The 21,846-nt window shown below is 45.8% G+C and overlaps 2 protein-coding genes across 2 annotated transcripts in view; one reads left to right on the top strand and one right to left on the bottom strand.

Moving 5' to 3' along the window:
- Eyg (eyegone) overlaps window positions 1-3,975 on the top strand; it is a 36,665-nt gene extending 32,690 nt beyond the window's left edge. Inside the window, exons 4-6 of the mRNA XM_076447309.1 lie at window positions 270-662; window positions 2,195-2,379; window positions 2,656-3,975. Of these exons, the coding sequence (XP_076303424.1) occupies window positions 270-662; window positions 2,195-2,379; window positions 2,656-3,252 (1,175 nt within the window). The 3' untranslated portion in view covers window positions 3,253-3,975. The remainder of the gene's footprint in view (window positions 1-269; window positions 663-2,194; window positions 2,380-2,655) is intronic.
- Window positions 1-21,846, bottom strand: part of LOC143207238 (uncharacterized) — a 112,660-nt gene that overhangs the window by 66,095 nt on the left and 24,719 nt on the right. The window lies entirely within an intron of this gene.

Genomic DNA, 21,846 nt, shown 5'->3' with positions numbered 1-21,846 from the left:
GCAAGCTTTAGTTCGCATCCAAATGAAAGTTCACTTTAAATGAACACATACCTCAACCATCCAACAATTATATGTTTCTCATCTGACCATCATCATCAGACAAAAACCGTGTCACAAAACTTGCGAAACGTTGATAATAATAATTCGCGAATGGCATTGCTTGCAAAAAGCCTTCACACTAAAAGACAGTAAAACGACATCGAGTAGAAAGCTTGAAAGCTCGGTTAAAGAAGAACGGTTAGAGAAGGAGACCGATTTGCTGATTGCAGTGGTGTGCAGCAACTCGACGGCGCCATCGGTGAGCAGTATCAACCGGATTTTGCGGAACAGGGCTGCGGAACGCGCGGCTGCGGAATTCGCGAGGGCGGCCGGGTACAGTTTCTACGCGGCCCGTCCGCACCCGTACTTCAACAGCGCCCATCAACACCCGAGGACCAGCCACCATTTGCCGTCAGGTTGGCCAGCACCGGGGGCGGCGGGTCACCCTTGGATATTGCCGCCGTTGGCTACCGGAATCTCCGGCGCAGCTTCCGCTCTCCTGCTGCCCCCGGCCTTGAGCCCGGGAGCCGCTGCAGCTGCAGCTGCAGCCGCCTCTGCATCAGCCGCGGGCACCGCCGACCACTCGCTGCACGCCGACGCGATCACTCGTGGATACCTGCAAGGTGACCATTGATCCTCTTTATTACGTTGCTTCCTCGGACCCTTTGCAGAGTCTTCCATTTTCAAATTCTTGCGCTTCATAGTACTATTGAGATTCCATTGAGTGGATTGCTGTCTTCGATTTGGTTTAACTCTTGCATAAGTCTTTCTAATCACTAAATCCCCGCCTCCTCTAAAGTAATTTATTTCAAACTTGTTCAACCAGATTATTCCTATAGCCCCGCCGCCATTTTGAAATTGCGAGAAGGTCATTTCACGATCTCAAATACAACTTCATCCTTCACCACATATAACAAGCATCTAGTTTCGAAAATTCTACGTCGAACAGCACATTCGTTATTCAAGTTAAAGTTCTCAACTAGTTCAACTAGTTTTCTGAACATACTTCGAGTTCATTTTTACACGCGCATCCCTTCAGAATTTTAGACGAGGCATGTCGTGTTCGTTTTCCTCTAGATGTACCTCGAGTTATATGACAATCGTTTGACGAGATGATCTAACAGTAGTATAAATGTTGAATGATAAAATGGTAGAACTTTTTCGTAACGAAAACCATGGGCGAACAAGCCTGAGCCAATAACATCTGTTGGAACGGATCGATACGATTTTGTGACCGTTTCAATGACTGGCCTCTGTCTTACGGTTAGGGGACAGCACTGTGCGAGTGAAAGCCCTATAATATAATAATATAGTAAGTGAGTCGGGGTAGAAAGCGATTACAACGAACGCACCACGTTCGAAGCTGTGAAGCACGTGTACATTTTGCTCGATATACTTGGAACCGTGCTACAGAAGTCTATTCTCTCATGGAATCGTCAACTTGTCAATTCCATTTTTCTATCACACAAGAAACAACTCACTATCTGTACTCTATATTCGTAGTCTAGGGTTCTATCAGGCAAAACGTGAACTGAAAAGGTGCCACTCAATTTGGGTATAGTGGGGTCTCGAAGACTTACTAACGATAGCAGGGGATTTGTAGTAGAACTAACCATCAAATTCTACAAATAATAGACTGAACAGTTGTCAGGCAGTAGGAATTGCTAATTGAAGTAACCATGCTATTTTAACATCAAATCTATCAACGCCTATCAAATTTTTGTTTTAAGCTATGAACATCCTTTCGTGGTAGTATATTGAGTAAATAAATAAACTTAGTAGTACCCATAGAGCAGTATCCTCGCACCATAAAGATGAAGAACAACAAAGCAGCTTTCTATCTCTCCTACATTCATTACCTTCCATCGCCTTTCCCAAATTGCGCCAGGGAGCACAATCAGAGCAACCCAGGGCAAATAGTGCTCCCGATGCACGTTTTATGGGTTACAATAGTGAAAAAACTTAATTGTTCCTCTAAGCTAAGTCACAACAACAAATCGAGAGCACCAAAGCAACATGCAGCCTCTTCCACATTCCATCTCCTTTCCCAATTTGTTCCTCAGAGCAAAATCAGAGCCTCCAGGATAAAGAGCAGTCATCTGCCCCGCTCCCTAAGCAACATTACTAGAAAAGACCTGGTTGTTTCTCTACGCAGACGGGGATGGTGACGAGGGTAGCCTGGACGGTTCGGAGCAGCCAAAATTTCGGCGGAACCGCACCACCTTCAGTCCAGAGCAACTGGAGGAGCTAGAAAAGGAGTTCGAGAGATCGCACTACCCTTGCGTGTCGACGCGGGAGCGTCTGGCCTCGAAGACCTCTTTATCAGAAGCTCGTGTACAGGTGGGTATCAATTACATCGTAGATATGTTTGTTGCAGGGCTGGCGAGTCGCCTCCGCGAGGGCCTGTCTTCCATCAAGTTCTCCAGGTCTCTGAACTTCGCAACAAAGTGAAGTTCAACAGAACAGCAAGTCTAAGAGACAGAAGTCAGAGAGATAGAGTCTAAAGAGACTTCGTCTGTTACAAGGAGCAGGCCATCGCGCTGGCGCGCACGCAGCCCTCGAGCCATAGTCGACCTTGATCACGAGCGTTCTAACGACCTAACTCGTGACTCTTAGGTTTGGTTTTCCAACAGACGGGCAAAGTGGCGGCGTCATCAGCGCATGAACCTCTTAAAGCGTTCGCCACCGCCACCACCGCCACCACCACCGCCGCCAGCATCGCAGCAGCAGCCGCAGCCGCCGCAACCGCACTCCGCATCCGGTATGGAAATAAGTCGTGCATCAAGCTGCTCAATCGCCGGCATGGGCGGCGAAAGTAGCGCGTTCCGGGCGGTGGTGACCAACTCATCTTCAAGAGAGCCAGCATCGGAGAGGACCGAGAGGATCGACAGGCTCGAGCCAGTCGCGAAACAGCCGGAGAGGAAGCCTAGCGCGTTTAGGATGATCAGCCAGCTGGTCGGCGAGGATTCACCTAGCGTGCCCAGGCCGTCAAGTCCAGTGTACGAGCAGCAAAGGCATGGTCCTAGCTCGGGACCAGGTATTGGGTCTGAGTCGGCCAGCAAAGGAGAATTTGAGAGACCGGAGGATGAAGAGGAAGATGAGGAGATCGATGTGCAGGACTCGGATCAGGACGTGCCTTCCTCGCCCACCGTCGCCTGGAGGGACCACTGGACGGACCAACAGCCCCTGGAACTGACCAAACACGACCGCTGAAAGTGTCCCAGCAGATGATCTCTAAATATTGTGTCTCCCGTGTTTTTGAGAATCTCTGAACAGTGACAGGACATTCTGACTATACTATCCAGGGACTCCTAAACCTGTAGATCGATCGTGAACCGTGTGGGTTCGTTGCTCCGAGCTGGGCCCGATCCTGGAATTCGGCGAACCGGACCGATCAGTGGCCGGAATCCCATTGAGGAGATACCCGTCCCCTTGTTTACTTAATGTCTCCCACTTTCTCCGTGGTCGGCCAACCACCGCGTCGTTGGCCAACCGATGTTCCCCTAGCACCTAGGAAGCTACTTACTACGATTACGGTCCATTTATTACGATTTAAGGTTACGATAAGTGCTACGAAGATCGTTTTGTGTAATGCTCCATCGCGGTGACCAACGATGTTTTTCTACGTTTGACGGGAGCCGCGAGCATTTAGATAGGTAATTAATCGATTGCTTGATCGTCGCGGACGGTGGTCAACGCACCGGATCAACAGCCCTATTCGGAACTAGTCCCGGCCGAATCGTTTACGCCGCGCGAATCCCGATCATGTATTCGCCTAGGCGCTGCTGCGTAGATAGGAGTAGGTGTCCAGATGATTATCCTGTAACCGAACTCTGTTAACAGTGATTCTTATTTAAATGAATTCGTTTGTAAATATCCACACACACATACACATACACACACACACACACGGCTTTGAACAATGATCTTTTACAATCTATATGTTTCGTGAAGATTCGTTCATCCTTCAACCTTCTAGATCCTGAATCCTTCATGCGTTTGGGGTACTTTAAGTTTGGGAGTGTTGGCTCTCGTTTGTGTACAGTTTCAACGGTCAATTTTCCCAATTTGGTCAACGTCTAAGAGTGAGAAGGCTTGTCGACAATTAAAAAAATCATCTTTTGATCCTCCTAGATCCCAAATCCCAGATTCGAAGAGACCTCCATATGCTTTGAGTTTGTTTAAGAGCGTCGGGTTCCGTTTCAGTTGATTTTCGACGGGTAATTCTCGCAATTTGGTCACCACCTAAGAATGAGAAGGTGTAGAGGGGGGCAGTGGGGTTGAGGGAGAAGGCTCATCGACGATTAACTCGAATCTACGGTTTCGTCGGGCCCGCAAATAAGGAGTCCGTGCGACTGCGAAACTGGTTTCACTCTCGGACGACACTCTTTCGGGGCACGGGTGGAATCGGTCGTTGGCGGAGACCACGAAAACACCGGATCCACCGACATTTCGGATATCGTGGTCCCCGTCACCGGTTAACGCGGCTACCAAATTTATAACCACGCCTGGGGTCCGGGCCCGGGACCCGGGATCCAAGGCCCGATGTGTGCGCACACGGTAGGGAACACGGGGAGGAGAGAAGGACAGGCGAGAACGAGGACCGGTGAGGCAAGAAACGACCAGGACTGCGTTGTAATTGAAACAAACTTGTCCGACACTCGACGGTAATCCTTGTCACTTCTCTAGGCTTCTGCTCCCACGGTATTTCGGATCTGATATCCCGTGAAACTCCCAGTTGTAGCTGCTATCGGTAAGTTGCACTATCAAAGGCTTTCGATTAAATCTATCAGCGATTCTACATACAGCGAGTACATACAGCGAATATACGTTAAATAATACAGTAGAACCTCATTTATCCGAACTCGCGAAGGTATGTACTACAAGGGCGTTCAGAATGCTGCCTATTATTGTTTCTACCCTTTAGAGGATCAGACTAGTTACTATAGTGGCCATGAAAAAGCTTGAGAACTTCGTGACACGTCAAAACGCTTGGCTTCCTAAACATTCAAAAATTGTTTTACCTCGCAATCAAGCTTAAATATCCAGACTGTGAACACGTTAATGCTGAATTGACAAAAATTATAGGACTCATACAGAAGCCTCCAGCTTCGTGAACATGTTTATTGCACACAGATTACCCTTTGCACTCGAGTTGCGCCTCAGAGTCGCCATTATTTAAAATATTTGTTACATTACTAAAATTTGTATTTAATAAAATACTAAACATTTAAATACTGCATGTGTACGTTCAATCAGTTTCGTATGAATAAAATGAAAAGTATAAAATTGAAATATTCTGGGTCGGAAGAAAAATTTGGTTTAGGAATTAAAATAGCTCCGATTGCAACGGGTTGAAATGTCTGATCCGTTGAAGACGCAGTCTCGCAAAACTACAGTCTAGCAATCACGTTCCCAAGGATTTGGTAGGGATGGGTCGCGATAGAAGAAGAAGGGTTGAAATTGATAGAAAAGGTAAGAGTGAAGTTGAGATTACCACGCGGAATGTCACCCCGATAGCAGAACAGGGTGCTGAGGTGATCCGAGACAAGCTGAGGCAGATCGAGGCGAACTGAGGCGAGAAAAGGAAGCCGTGATCGTCAGAGGCGTACAAAAGAGCAGCCGATAGGGCTGTACATGAGACGGGAGGACGAGGAGGAAAAGGCGGAGGTTATTGTAATGCGGACAAACTTGCCAAAGGCATTAATACCGGTGGTGGGTGAGGATCGTTCGGCACTCCCACCGTAAAAGAAAGAACAAGGGGTTCGAACGAGCGGCGCGGAGAACGCGCGAGCGGGAAACGGACCGGGCGAGGCGAGTAGCCGTACGAAGGAGGAGGCGAGCAGGAAAAAAGGTGAGAGAAACGAAGAGAGAACCGAGAGATAAACAGAGAAAGAACCAAGAGAGGAGAAAGAAGAACAGGAGAGAGGTGGGATCGTCGGACACATTCAGGCAGTCAGCCACGAGAAACGAGAACGTAACAATTACTATCTGAGACCGATCGGTGCGGTAAGATTAACGATCTTACTCGTACCGGGCACGTCCAGGCCCGTCTCAGCCGCGATTGCTCATGGGAAGAGCGTGGGGCCAACGTTAAAGTCACCTCCTCCTTTGCTCAATGAGATATTGCCTGCCGAGCGTGGCGCACCGCTCCGTTCCGTTCCTTTTCGTTCCTTGCGCGGTAAATCGCGCGCGATTCCCAACGCGATCTTTTGCTCCTTTTTAAGCCTTCCTCGCTACGCGACTTAAATTGTACCGAGACTCTGCTCCCTTCGAGGATAATGCGACACTGCGTCGGTGGCGAGGACATTACGATCGCCAACACTCCGTCACCATTTGTCGCGATTTTGCTGCATTCGCAGATTCTCCGCGGTGCCTGGGATCGATCTGACCTGCTTATTTTACGAGCACCAGAGAGGCTTGTCGACTTCTTCAGGATTAACAGAGTTAATCTGTATATGCACATTTAATTATCATTTCCAGTTTTCATTTTTGCCTGGCTCAATTGATTTTCATTTTTCTCTTGTTAGACTGATTTTCATTTTACTATCCTTTAATTGATGACCATTTTTATCTCGTTCAATAATGGCTGTTCAAGTGTTTCTGAAAAATGTGCATACTGTTTGTGGGCGCAGCACCGAATTATTTATGACCATGAATCAACTCCAACGTTAAAGACATCAATTAAGAGTTGCAAATCAAAATACATCAATGAAAACAGCCATTACCTTAACAGCAATTACCTTAGACAAAAAGGCCACCTCTTAAGTGTTGAATCACCCTAACAACGTTGTTTCTTACTCATTTATCCAGCTCGTTAAATCCTTGCGGACAGCATAGAATACCCAACCTTATTCATCAGCGTCGCAGGCGATTAGCAATCGGTATTCCGCGTACGACGTTATCATTCCGTCAACCGCAAGGGGTACAGATAACGAAGACATCTCGTGGATATCGATCCATAGATTCCGCAGGGTTCCACCGGAAAATCTGTTATCTCAAACAAGTGAACGCGAAATACGAGGAAGGGGAAGTTCGTCGATCCGATGGAGAAACAAATCAGACGAGTCTGGCGAGGCTGGGAAGAAAAAAGGTGGCACGGTCCAGCAATAATACGCGAGAAATCGTGAATTAGTGAGCGTCTTTTTCAGAAAGACAGAAGAAGAAGTGGGAGGGGGAAAGAGAACGAGAGAGAGAGAGAGCAAGAGAGAGATTGAGAGCGGACGGGGGAAAGGAGTGCCCGATGATTTCTCGCCCAATTAGAGTCGACCGGGCTATAAACTTCTTCGCGGATAAGATAGGACCTCGGTTTTCTGTGTTCCGTCCACGGTAGAAACTGAGGGCGAAGGGAGGAGGGTGAAGGGTAGGGCAAAGGGAGCAGGGAGGATGCGAGAGGGAGCCCGTAATGTCCCGCTTCAGCCCGGAAGCCTTCCAGGTCGCATATAGACCGGGAATCCGTGCCCGGGCGGGAAGAAGATAGACACGTGTGTCCCAAAGAGGAAAAGAGGCAAAGTGTGTGTGTGTGTGCGAGAGAGAGAGAGAGAGAGAGAGAGAGAAAGAGTCGATGGTGTTGACGGGGGAGAAGACCGAGGGAGAAGAGTGTACCTGAGCATTGGGACGGAGCTAATTGGCTCGTCCACTGACCATTGAAACCGCCGTCTTTGGTATCGTCTTCGATCCACAGAGCACATATACGTGCCAACGTTTCAGGACGATCAATTAAACGGAAATGGCCGGGAGATATCCCACGAGAAACAGACGTTCTCGCACGTCCCGAGTTGCTCTCGCCGGTTACAGCCGCGCGAAACAGCCCGCCTGACAACGCTACGCGAGGGACCACGATTTCTTTCCTGCAACTATACTCTGTCTCCAGAGACGACTCTTTTACGCACGAAAATCACTTTGGGATAACAGTTGAATTTCTACTGGATGTCGACGAATTTTGAAATGAAGATTTTAAGAGCTGCGAGGGGTGGATTTTCTGGGGTGCCACGAGGATCTAGGATCCTTCCCGAAGTCTAGGAACGATTTTCTATGGAGGAATCTTTCTCCGACTGCGAAAATCAGTTTCTCTTTTCCTTGACAATCTTCTTCTCTTTGTAAGATTGTGTAGAAGTTGTACACAGGGTGAGAGTGTATCAAATCGAGATCATTTTTCACCCATCTAAGAACTTGCTACTATTTTAGAATTCTATCTGATGCACAAAAGTTGCCTGGTCTCTTTCATAAATTAGGTAAATCAATCAAGAACTCCAGTTGATGTTCCATATAATCCATCTCTCTCTCCAACTTGTTCTCCATTGTAGAAAAATATAAAATATCAATAAAAACCGAACAAAAAATAAAACTTTTCTTGAAACCGTCATCAATAGACTGCGGATTTTATGCATTTATGACAAAAATGGTTACGTACAATTTAAAACAGTGGAGGTATTAAAAAGATTTAAGGCCACCAGTGTATGAGTTTCACCTTAATAAGATAACTAAAAGAAGAATGAATCTGTTATTTGGCTCCTGTGTCTTGCAATCAATGCAAACATTTTTTATTCTGCATAAAGATCCCCAGTCTAGTCATCAAAGTTCAATAAAACGACAAATATCCAAGCTCACTAGCCAGTCGAAAATAAAAGTTCCTCGTCCCACCATGGAAAGAAAGATCACTATCACGCCAATTCCAAACCGATCGCCGATTCGCTCCTAATATTCTCGAGGCAAATCCACGCGGAAGCCGAGCGCAATTACCCGGCCGTAAAGCACCGTTCGCGGCATAAATTCCGCCGGCATTACCGGCGTGTACGATTTTATTTTACGTAATCAGTTGGTCCTCCGATGGAATATGCTCTCCCAGGACATAGCACACATTCTGCTGGGTTCTCGTCGACCCCCGCCCCCTCTCACAGTGTCGGAGGCTCGCGTGCAACCTGCGTGTACGTGGCTCGCTCGCAGAGCTCACCGGCGCTCCGCGGCGCGGCGTTTTGCGGTGTTTGCGTGTGCACGTAGGGTCGCCGAGCGAAGTAATGGCGCAGAAGCCGACTCCTACTACTCTTGCGGGCTGAAATGAGTCGACTAGGATGGTGTCGACGTGATGTACAGCGACAGGGTTGATAGCGTTACAAGAGCTACTAACCCTCCTCCCTTGCAGGCCCCCCTTCTCTCGCCCTCTTCGACTTCAGGTTCTCCTTCAACCACCACCTTATTCGCAGAACCCCTCTTCTCCCCTTCGTGCTCCTCCTCCTCCTCCTCCTCCTTCTTCTTCTTCTTCTGTTTTTGCTCCTGCTTCTGCTGATTTTTTCTTCTCTTCTCCTTCTATCACGGCGCTTTCCTTTCCTTCTTCTTCTTCTTCTTCTTCTTCTTCTTCTGATTCTTCTCCTCTCGGACGTTTTCGAACGCATCAACGTGTAGGGCACGCTCTCGTGGTCAGACCAGGCCTCTTTCTGGCCCCCTCGATCTTATAATCCTCGCCCTTTACTCACTCCAGTTTTCTTCGTCTCCTACGTCCACGCACCATTCTTCGACTCTCTTGAACGTTCTCTTCCCTATCTCTCGCGATTCCTTCTTTTCCCTCACTCCACTGCCAAACACTTTTCGCCTGATCTGGCGGACACCACCTCGCTTCCTTTGATGCAAAATCGTCCTTTAAAATTGACGTTATTACCGCTTTACTGAAGCTTCTGATTTTGTACTCTTCTTCGTGTCTGCTGCAGTAACGACTTTCGTTTGAAAATTTTCTGAACGCTCACTTAATGATGAACACTGTTCCAATGAACAATCCACTGAACAATGATGTCACTCTTGGTTAAATGACTGATATCAAATTTCTTGTTTCACATTCGTAGGGTGAATTTGTAGGACTTTTTCTAAAGCTGTCCTGTATGTATTCACTTCAGTAAAGCTAGTCATTTAAAAAGTTAAACACGTGCACCTAAGTAAAGCGTCTTCTTGCGAGCATTACTGTATGTCGACTTGAGTAAAGCATCTCATTAAAAATTTCCTTTATGTTCGCTCAAATCAAGCCGCACAATTCATCCTTCTCAGTCCCTCCCTCCCTGGCTTTCTCTTTCTCTCTCTCTCTCCCTCTCTGTCTGTCTGTCTGTCTCTCCGCGTCTCATTTACGTAGGTATACGGAGATATGTATAGGTGGCAGAGAGTCGCGCGCAAAGCCGCTGCCTATCGGGTGCCACTAACTTATTATCGCGAACCGCCATTAGCATGTTTATAGAAGCGACCGGCCGACACGCACCAGGCGGACCTCGGGGCCCGAGTCCAGAGTCCGAGGCCCGGTCCTGGGTCCCACAGGCCGATTCTTTTGTATTTGTGATCAATTAGACGGTATCCCGTGTCCAACGTCGGAACACCTTCTGCGGGTACGCCTAGCCCTGGAATGCCTCGCTCCCTCGATCCGTTTTTCATCCGGTTAGAATCGCCGCGATCGCTATCGCCTCGATTTCACCGGCCGGCATACAAATGATTGCGTTATCACTTGGAACGCGCTCTCGGGGCCACGATCCGAAAGAGTTACGCGAGATCCGCGAGACCAAACAGCTGCGATTCCTCTCGCGAGCTATTGCCACGAGATCGTCAGCTGGAATCTCCTTTAGATTAGAGAGCGTTGGGCCCGAGAGTTTGATCCGACGACGCATTGAGCGAGGCCGTGGCGGGATGTTCATTCCTGTAACTCGATTAGCCGCGATTTTATTTTATGGCTCGCCGAGAGGGGATTGCACTCTATCGCGTGCCAGCAGATGCGCAGCTGATCCTGCTCCCGAGAAGATTGCATTTTGTCGAGTTACGCTGGTAAATTAATCGTCTGTGACTCGTGAAACTGGTTCCCTTAAAATCGGCTTTGTCAGTGAGGTCTCTTCGTAAATTTACTGTGTACCTCGCTTCAGAAAACTCTATTCTTTGAAAATTTACTTTATGCTCACTTAACACTATATGTATCGCTTTACCGAGCACTGAAAGTGACTATTTTACATTACTTTATAAAAATAACAGGAATGTGTGAATGTGGTATACAGTATATCGCTCATGCCCAAGGATAGCATCACAAATATAACCATACAAATATTACGGGAGAGTGCTTCAAAGTGCTTTGATAGTTGTGGCTGCAAGTAGGAAGAAATAAAACCTAAGAGGACGCCACAGTGGAGCATTTGGCCCGAAAAGCTGGCCAAAAGTCAATTAAAAAATTTTGTCTACAATATACAATTTTTGCATTTTGAGATAGTTAAATATATACAGAATGATATTGCGATACCTTTTTTTAAATTTTATTCCCTCATGAAGTGTTATGCTTCATCAAAGATGGAGAGTTTTCGTAGTCCTGTTTCTCTCAACTAGTCTCTGTATTATGTACTGTGCGCTCGTTAATGATTTTTCTACACCGCAAAGAAGTGAATGCCAACTTTTCCCTTTACAGATCTTTCTAGGTAAGTATGTACTTTACTTTCATTTAAAAATTATGCGCTTTTTTACTTGTGTTTTTGAGATTAGTGCTGTTAAAAACTGACGAATAATTCAGTGAAGTACATTAGAATTCAAAGAATTCAAATGGAATTTTAGTATGCTTCCAAGTGCGTCCAAGTGCTTGTTTTGATGTCATTAGACGCGCCAGGGTTTCTAGTTTATTACATGAAAAAAATTGGTTAGCCCTTCGCGCCACTGCGAATTTCCAAACGGTTTTTGTGGCAACGTTCGATACAATGTAGACCAAGGATGAGCAACCCGCGGCCCGCCGCACTTTCTCGTGCGGCCTGCAAATCGGGACGTTTTGAATAGACTTTTCTATCATCGGACCTATTCATATCTGGCTCCCGAAAAAAATTTCATAAAAAAGGAAAACCGATTTCACCCGAAACATTACAACTTTTAATTTCACAGGAACAAGAATATAATACAAGTAGTAGAGACATAGAAGATGATTCAGAAATATATTGGTAAGGATTAATGTAATACGTTAAAATAGAATAATATAAACAAAAATATGTTTATATAGAATTATAAATTTGTTTGCAAAGTTTCTATCCTACACATTCTTTGAATTGCAGAATATGTATAATGGCATTATTTCATTCACAAGAACTTTTAGCGTAATAAAAGCAAATAAAATAATTTTGTTTAAAAAAATGGTTTAAACAAAAGTTGAACAGTGTTCCGACATCTACAAACTTCGATATATAAAATTCCGAAAATATTTTTTTTGCGACAATTAATCAAGGTCACTTTGATTTTTTAAATGTTAAAATGTATTTTTTATTTCATAATGTTGTAGTTGATCTTAAGACGAATTCAACGATATATAATATTATGACCTTGAGACCATAAATAACGTTGCAATAGCTTCGGCCAGCTTTTCGGGCCAAATACTCCACTGTGGGACGTTAGGAATTAGTTTTATTTGTATATGTATTGACATAAAAATGTATTTATTAATACTCTAACGAGTATTTTAATGCAATAAAACGAAACCTGACAAATTTTGAGTTGTGATGATTTTCTTGTGCTTGAGCGATATACACACAGAAACAAATTTGTTGAATAATTCCTCGTGGACCTTCACAATCTCAGTAATTGTAAATTAAATTTATTAGAACACGTCACTCAACGCCATCCCATGTATCTAATGCTAAAAAAGCGTCTTGTTTAAAATGTTTTATCAAAAACTTCGAATTATCGTCTCGCAGAATGGATTTAGAATCCAAAACGAGCTGTAACTCATAATGAAAACCCACGAACCAATTGTGTACTATCCCCCCTGAAGATTCACAAAACTACACCGTCTCTCGTCAAAGAAAACGTCGATGCCGCCCGCGCAACTCATGTAGCGCGGATGGGTCCCTCAATTTTAAAAAACAAAGGCGAGGGGAAACAAAAGATCACCGCACTCTCGGCAACAGACCGGTTAAGTAGCCGGGGATCGTTTCGGAAACATTGTGCACACCCGGGTCCATTATGCAAGGCGAAGCTCATTAAACGCGGCCATTCTCCGGCGCGGAGCCAGAGAAAACTGCTTTCTGTTTCAGAAAACGTTGGGCTAATTTTTTATTCAGCCCCCGGGGCGTGAAAAGGCGCGGCAATTAACTTGCGGCACAATGCGTTTTTCCTCTTTTGTAGGGAGAGCGGCGCCTCCGAAAGTCATGGTTCATCGCGGGAGAATTGTTCCGTCACGATGCAAACGATTTCTAGGGACCAGAGTTCGCAAAAGTTATTTCAAGTAACGAATAAAATTCATAATAATATCCCGATTGAAATCGACGATTGCACACACCATCGCTCGTCAGACTTTCCCCCCTCGTTCTACCTTGGTGTCAACTTCGTAGCATTGCACGAGTATGAGTATTAAACATATTAATAGACAAAATAAAGTTATATTTCACAAGTTTTGAAGTAAAAGTTTCTTTAGGCGCACATTTGCTGGACAGTGAACGAGTCTGATCCGTCACGCTCCAAGGTGAAACGCTATTCGGGTAAACTCGGGGAAGCCGAGTCCTATGCGCACAATATTGGTCTGTTTTTTATTTTGCATAAAGACCCGCTGTCTAATGATCATGGCATTCGTGAGTAACGAATAAATCGGTTTCTCTACCAGGGACCTGGACCCGGTTCCTGGGAATCGGCCGATCGTCTTTCCGATGATCGAGACCAGAAACAAGGTATCTGCTCATCGATTTCGACCACAGGGAGGGGTATTTCGAGTTCTCGAACAAATTCATTAACGCCGACTTATCTCTGGGGAATGGGTAACAGGAGGCGACGACTGCTGGTTCCGCGGGTACCAGGTAGGAATCCTATCGAGAATCGTCTCACCGAGGCGATCGTATCGCTGTCATTAGGCAACCGACACTATCTCCGACTGGATCGAAGCGTTTCCCTTGGAAATCTACGACTTCGAGATGGTAATTATTCGTTCGTGCGCCAGAAACGTTCTTTGATCATCCCTTCGCCGTCTTTCGATGGCCTCAGCACCCTTTTCCCATCTTCTGGCCAGTAATTGGACGCATAACGTTTTAATGATTATTTGATTGTCTGATGCTTGTGCTTTCGATGCTAGGAGAACCTGTGAACACGTGGATTTTCGAAGTGGATTCGATTTTTCGGAGTGGATTGTGGTTCTTCGTGTAGTTTCAGGTTAAAGCCTACAGGGACGACGATATATTGTTAGTTTGCTTTTGCATGATGTTGCAGATGTTACAATAACCTCTTGATGGTTTAATGTGCGAATACACTTTATTCGCAGAAACCTGTGCACATGTTTGCAAATATTATAAATACATATAATATTTTGCATAAAGATCCGCAGTCTGCTTATTAATCTTTAAATGAACACACATCTAAAAGGACCATCTTCTGTGTTGTTGATCTTCGTTAAATTGTGTCATGTTAGCTAAGTAGCTAACTTGACGTAAGTACATGAAAAGCACTGAACATGTAAACTGTGATAGTATAGACTACGCTGTAGACTATAACCTACAATCTACAATGTTCAACAAGACAGACAGGTATACAATTGGCCTTCTCTGGTAAAAGCTAACAATTTCTCAGAAACTATTATAGTACGTGAACAATTATGAGTGATTCACTTTGATTCGCGTATCAATAGCCTAAAGAAAGTTCTTGTACTTTGAACTAAACTTGCTACTTTTTACCTGAACTTCTCCTATAACATAGTAGCATTCGTACCTCGTGGGACTATTCTAGTGACAGAATTGACACGTTAAACGAGATATATACATTTCTGAGAATGTCACGTTCGCTATTAAAATATTGTGGATATTAATGTGGAACTTTTAATCCTCCGATAACGGTGCCCGAGTCTATTTTGACCCATAGTATCAACATCGTTATGCAATCATTCAATTTTTCAAGATTGGCAAGATGTATTTTCAAAGATATACATCAAAAATTACTAAATAAATTCATACGTCAAGCATTATCAATTGTTCAGTTACGAAAATAGTCCGCCTTCCAAGAGTTAATAGCGGGAAATCGTGGAATAGAGGATCGATCGGCAAGCGTCTCCGCAATTAGTTCGACACCGTCGCGTCGGCCGCTTCGATCGCAAAACGGATTCGAGCTGCTCCTATGCATTATTCGGCGCACGGTCGATGCAAATCGTGGCGATCCCTCACACGGGGTGTCGCGATTGCACGCCGATGCGATCTACCGTACACCCTCGCCGACCTGATTGATTGCTGTCATATGTACGCGTGCTCGATGGATTATGCCGCGATCGCGTTCGTGACGCGAAATCGAAAACCCTAGGAACGAACTTCGCCACGTGAAAATGTTGGTGAAGTCTCAAGACGAAAACGACTGGCAAAACAACACAAGCCCGCTAATCGATCTTCGAAATTTTTGTGACTAAGTGTGGATTTATAGTGGAGCTGCGAGCATCGATGATAGCGGCGCGGTGAAAAGAAACCAGCATTCGTGACAACATTTCGACACACACTAATGAAAAAGTGCATATGTATTTTCTTTGTTTTTCTTTTTTTTCACCGCACAGCTCACCTCGCTGCTCCACTATAAATCCACACTTAGCCATGTTAATCATATGTTACATGAGGACCTGAGAGATATTAAAGATGTTGAAGTACTTAGGTACTTGTAGTCAACGATTTTAGAAGATACTGAAGTTTGTTGAAATCCTGAACTACTTGTAGTCAACGATTGTAAAAGAATCGATGTTGTTGAAGTACTGGACTACTTGTAATCAATGATTGTAAAAGATATTGAAGATGTTCAAGTACTTAGGTACTTGTAGTCAACGATTTTAGAAGATACTGAAGTTTGTTGAAATCCTGAACTACTTGTAGTCAACGATTGTAGAAGATGTCGATGTTATTGAAATCTTGAACTACTTGTAGTCAACGATTGTAAAAGATATCGATGTTGTTGAAGTACTGGACTACTTGTAATCAGTGATTGTAGAAGATATTGAAGATGTTCAAGTACTGAAGTACTTCTAGTCAACGATTATAGAAGATAATGAAATTGATAGAAGCACTGAATTAGACACTTGTAGTCAACCAGTTTAAAAGATGTTAAAGATATGGAAATACTGAACTACTTTTAGTCAACCAGTTTAGAAGATATTGAAGATACTGAAGTACTGAACTACTTTCAGTCAACCAGTTTAGAAGAAGCGAATATATTGCAGCATTGAACTACATGCAGTCAACGATTTTAGAAGATTCCAAAGATATTGAAAACATCCTAAGCGAATTTAAGTTGCCATCCCACAGAACGTATCCTATTCCAGTTTCTTTAAATTCAGCTATAGAATTGAGATCCGGTGCAGTGCCCCAACGTCTCCAAATAACAATAATAATTCCAAAGGGCCCTCGAAGCTTACCCGATTCCCTCAAGAATCGCGTGAAGGTGCTCAGGAAGGGAATGATCGAGGGACCGGCCGTCAATTACAGCACGCTATAGCTGCCAGAATCGCGTCGCTTCGGTTCGTGCGTTTGACGCCCGGGCAAATCGGTGTCGTCCCTCTTCAGCTTCTTCCACCGTGCTCGGATTCATCACGCAATCGTTGTCGAAGATCGGTATCGGGTGTGCGAGCCTATCGACGATCCAGGACTACCGTTAACCTCTCTCTTTCTCTCGACGCACATCTCGGTCGGCCGAGGCAAAACGAGACAAGCCGAGGCAGAAGGTAAGACGATGCGAGGCAAGGTGAGGCGATACGAGGCGCGAGAAACACAAGGAGCCCGGGCCTAGGAGATTAAAGCTTTCGAGTGGCAAAGACCCAATTATAGCGGACCACGAAGTAAAGTGGCTATTAGGGATTGAGACGCGCGTCGGTCGATTTACGAATCCGTCGAGTCATCTAAATTGGATCAACCGTGCCGGTCTCTCTCTCTCTCTCGGCAGAGATCAGTCTTTGATTGGGAACTGAAATCGAATCGGCCGGCTGTCGACAGGAGGCGATCAACGATTCACATTCTTCTAAAAATCGATACTGATTCAGAAGAAATCGCTCGACCGTATAAGGAATTACATGGACGTGTAACTACATTATTAGGGATTGTTTCGTAGACCTTCGACGAATTTCATAAAGTTCTAGGTAACTAAGTCATCTGTTGATAAAATTATTACTAGACTGCGGACTGTTGTTCAGGACAAAACATTGTTTAAATCAATTGTAAGCTATGCAAACTATACATTTGAAAATGTGCGTAGAAATATAATTGTTCTTTTAAGAATCCTTATATAACAAAAATCTGGAATCAATATGAATGCCAATATCGTCACAGTCTTTGTACCTCGCCTAATAATTTTTGTCATAAATGCATCAAGTCCACAGTCTAGACGTCAAGTTTGTACACTAAAAAGAACCACTGCAATATATAAAACGAGTCAGTAAACAATCCGCATTCACATTTCGAACATCAAAGAGCAAACAAAATATGAGAAGGCTACTGATCCTAGAGAACCATGATTATCACGAAACACGAAAGGCAGCCGCTGAATGGCGAGTATAGGTGTATCCGTCCGCGAATCGCGAAAGTCAGAAAAAAGGTGGCCTCTCGTTCTCTCTTTCTCACTTTCTCTCTAGAGAAAGAGTAGGCCGTCGAGCACAAATTGGCCGAGGCGTCTAGGCAGACCGGTAGCAGCCGACAGCTTCTCACTTCGAGGCTCGATCGTTTTCGTCGAGCTGACGAGGCGAGGCGAAAGCCCGTCGGCCATTAATAATTGTTCGTAATAATGCCGACCATAGGGGGGAGGCCTGGGGGATCTTCGACAGGGGAGGTTGGATGGAAAAAAACAAGGAGGGAACGCCGGTAACGAGGCTGACCGATTCACAAGGGCCGTTGTTGTTGCTGTTGCTGTTACCGTTGCTGGTTGCTGGTGTCGATCTTACCCGGAGGCCACCCCCGCTGCGTTCCTAATAAACCCACTTGCCGGTGAGATAATGGCTCCACGGTGACTACACAACTCTCCTTCTTCAGTGTAGAGAGGCAGAGGGAGAGAGAGAGAAAGACAGGGAGAGAGAGAGAGAGAGTAAAGAGATGCGGGAGCAGATCCGACGTCGCGATCCCGACTACTGCGGCCATCGCCGCAAAACAAAAAGGGGGCCTCCTTAGATTTTACACTGGGTATCAACGGTGCCCCTCTTCTCGCCACGTTTTTCTCGCCTATCGTTCCTTTCCCGGGCGTCCCTATGGTAAATACGAGTCAGTGGGATTCGCATTAGCGAAGTCTTAACACTTCCACTGCACGGCAATCTGCGAGCGCGTATCTGCGAGGCACACTTGTTGCTCCGATCCAGTAATACATTTTTCTGCTGTCCCTTGCCTGTGACTCCTTGCGGGTTGGAGCTTTGTACTTTATGTGAAGGCTATGGTGTATTCCGATAAGGAGGTGTTTGGTGAGGAGTCGATATCTTGCGTTAATGGGTGTCTTGCGCTTAATCTTTGGTACCTGACGATGATAATCACTCGAAAATATAGGAGAGAGCTGCCCAGGTTCAACTGGACTTTATTTTTTTGCAAGCACAGCTAAATCGGGCTCAAAGCGAAGTTCGTAGGCATTAGCTCCATTAATGATAGCAAAAGGTTTCCTCTTTTTCATGATACGTGGCGGTTCAAGTTGGAACATCTTAGGTGCTAGTTTCAGTTGGACTATTTCTTCTGTAGGTTTAAATAATTAAGAAAAAGAAAGACTAATTGTTCGTTCATCACTAGACTGTGGATCTTTACACAAGAATGAATAGTATTTTTATTTTATTTTTCTAATGAGGAATTTCTTAGCAGAGAAAATTGTCTTTTCGTTCTGATTTTTATTAACCCTTTGCAGTCGGGCCTGTCTTGACATGAAAAGTAAACATACAAAATTAAACATAATATTATTGTATATAATTTTTTCATTTTATGGATTTGAAATTGATGCATTGAAACATATTTGATATTGTAAACACTATTATGAATAATGATACAGCAATTTTTAGTGGTGATTGTGTGAATCAACACTCGAGGGCTAACATCATATTTATTTGTCACAATATACCTATACGAATATACCCATGCTTTATGGAATGTTAAAACATGAGAAATTCATTATCAAGTAACAAACAATTGTTATTAACAACGCTGATCGCTGCTGCGAACTGAAACTTGCGTGGAACGCTTAAAATTCACATGGTGGTCAACGTGTTAAGCAACCAGGCGAAGAATGTTGCATATCCAAGGGACAGTGAAAGAGATTAGACTTCACATCGCCAGGAATCACGATCGAGTGGAGTGACTGCTCGATCGATTTGTCCGTCATCAGAAGCTCGTGGAATTGCCGGGTCCGGCTGGCCGTGTAAAAGATTTCTCTACGGTCGCATAGCGGAGCACAGCGAGCGAATGCCGGGTGCGATCGATCAAGAAGAAAGAGGAAAGGAGTGTCGGTCTCGGGCCTGGTCACCGGCCACACCACCGTCGCGTCGGCGTGGTTGTGGTTTCGCTGTAAGGCTACCTAACGCGGTAAGTATTTAAATAAAAGCGTCGCGAGATCGATCGCGACGGAATCGAGGCGAACAATTCGTACGCGTGGCGTGGCTTGGCTCTCGACTTGCCACGAAACATGCCTTGATGTAGTTGCGCGCTATCTCGGCCCGAGCCGAACAGAGAAAGATGGAGACATCGACAGGGAACAGAGTAGATAGAGAGGACAGAGAGTAGAGAGAGAGAGGAGAGAGAGCGAGAGAGAGAAATAGAGAGCAAGAGAGAAATTCTATCTCGCCTCGAGTCGAATGGAGAAAGATAGAGAAATAGACAAAGAAAAGAGAGGGGGGTCGCGAGTTTCGACGACGATTAATCGCGTGCTTTTGAAACCGGCCCTTCCACTCGGTGGAAACAATCGAACAACGGCGTGGCAGAGGTCTGTCAGCGGCTACCGGTAAGCCTGGTCTTTAAACTTTTCTGTTACGCCAGCCGGAATCTTGGACACGGAGTTATCGACAGGCCGATACGTGTCGACACGAGCGGCAATTCGTGGCGAGTTAAAGAAAAAGTGAGGGGGCAGAGAAACGGTAGCGTGGAGCAGCAAGATCGAAAGAGAGTAAGAGAGCAAGGGATACACGGTGAAGGAGTGAGCGAGTATGAGGGGACCAGCGATAGTAGCTGGACGCGTCGAACTCTCTTCAAGCCTGGTAGATCGTTATTATTAGTCGGTAGAACATGGACAAGACCGGGCAACGCAAAGAAAAGAACGAGCACGGGGAACACGGTGGCTGTGCGTGGGGCAAGAGGGGGGGACCGACGAACGGAGAGCAACGGCGAGTAGAAAGGCGAAAAACCGAAAGAGAAAGGACGGTGAAAAAAGGAAGAGAGAGTGGAGGAGGGGGTGATGCCCCGTGAAGAGGAGGAGGGGGAGGCATTGTTCGCCGGTTGGGCCCCGGTGGAACCCTCCCGCTGCGCAAGTTATTTGCCACGATTCTCCTTCATGATTTTTACTCTAATTTGTAACGACAGGAACGGAGCACGCGAGCTGCATTCCTACTCTCTCGATCTTCGTCCGCCTGTGGTCGCTGCTCGACTCGTCTCAGCCTTCTCTCCGTCTCTCTCACTCTGAATCTCTCGCTTCTTTCTCCTTCTTCTCTCGCCTCTCCGGATCGGGAGCATCGATTCGAGAACAACCTCTGCCTACTATTCCGCCTGTCCATCCATCGGCTATGCCGTCCCGGGGGCCCCGAGAGCATCGAAACGGGCCCACAATGGGGCTCCCTATGATTTCGGTAGCGGTGTTTTTTGTCAGCGGCAAACAAGAGCCTGCCATGGTTAGCCTTGATCGATGGCTGAACTTAGCTGAGTAAGCCTCCATTTAATTAATTCTTTAATTACTTTTCCCCGGGCCCCGAAGGAGAAGGGAGACGGGGGACGACGACAGGGGTCGATTCCAGATCAACGATACCGGAGCCTGTAGACGCGTACGGTAGCGAGCGGTGACTAGGCCTGCTCTTTGAACGCTGCCCATGATATTGTATCCTTTCGGGCCCGTTCTCGGGGACTACCGGGCCCCCCGTCGGACGCCCGAAGCGTCGTGTGAAAAACCCCATTCAACGATTAACCGACCGGTTAACCCGCTACGCGATCGGAATCGATGCCGATTATCGTTTCTTGTGAGACCGATGGAAATGGAAACCAACCGAATTTTCCACAATTTTCCGTGCGATTTGATATGGCTTGTAAGACGATGAGATGGTGTATGGGCAACGTTCAGGCATGGAGGATATTTACCGCAACGCCGGGATACCCGTAACATTCGTTATGCATGGTGTGTTCATCCGTCAAGGTGGTTAGCACGCAGGGGGCCCGTGCGGCGCGAAGAAAAGGGCCACGTCGTAAAATTCGGCAAGGTAGTCGATCATTGTTCTTCGAGCCGGGCCATTGCACCTCAGGCCCCCGTTTCTCCCCCTCCCACTCCCCTGGACCCCTTCCGCAGGGCTCATCTTCTCTTACACACCCGGGGCCTTGTTCCCCGAGGAACACCCGTTTTCACCCGTTCGTTTAATGCCAGAGATCACTTATTCGCGGTCACGAAAACAACATCGACCCCGCGAACACACCGTTTCTCGGAGCTGTTGCTTAACGAGGCGACAGTAATATCTCAATCATGATAATTCCACCCCTAATAGTGAGTGGATGATCGGAATACTAAGTCCGATCTCTGGAGAAACTATTTACACGTGTAGGCAAAAGAAGAAGCTGGTTGTTAGAGAAGTACGGGAAGATGACTGTCATGTGTTTGAGTCTGCCTGAAATTTCGAGTCTAATCTGTCCAATCATGGTGTGAATTTGAATCGATACTTCATTT

This window comes from Lasioglossum baleicum, chromosome 3 (assembly GCF_051020765.1).
Source record: "Lasioglossum baleicum chromosome 3, iyLasBale1, whole genome shotgun sequence".
NCBI lineage: Eukaryota > Metazoa > Arthropoda > Insecta > Hymenoptera > Halictidae > Lasioglossum > Lasioglossum baleicum.
This window is presented reverse-complemented; position numbering and strand designations above follow the sequence as displayed.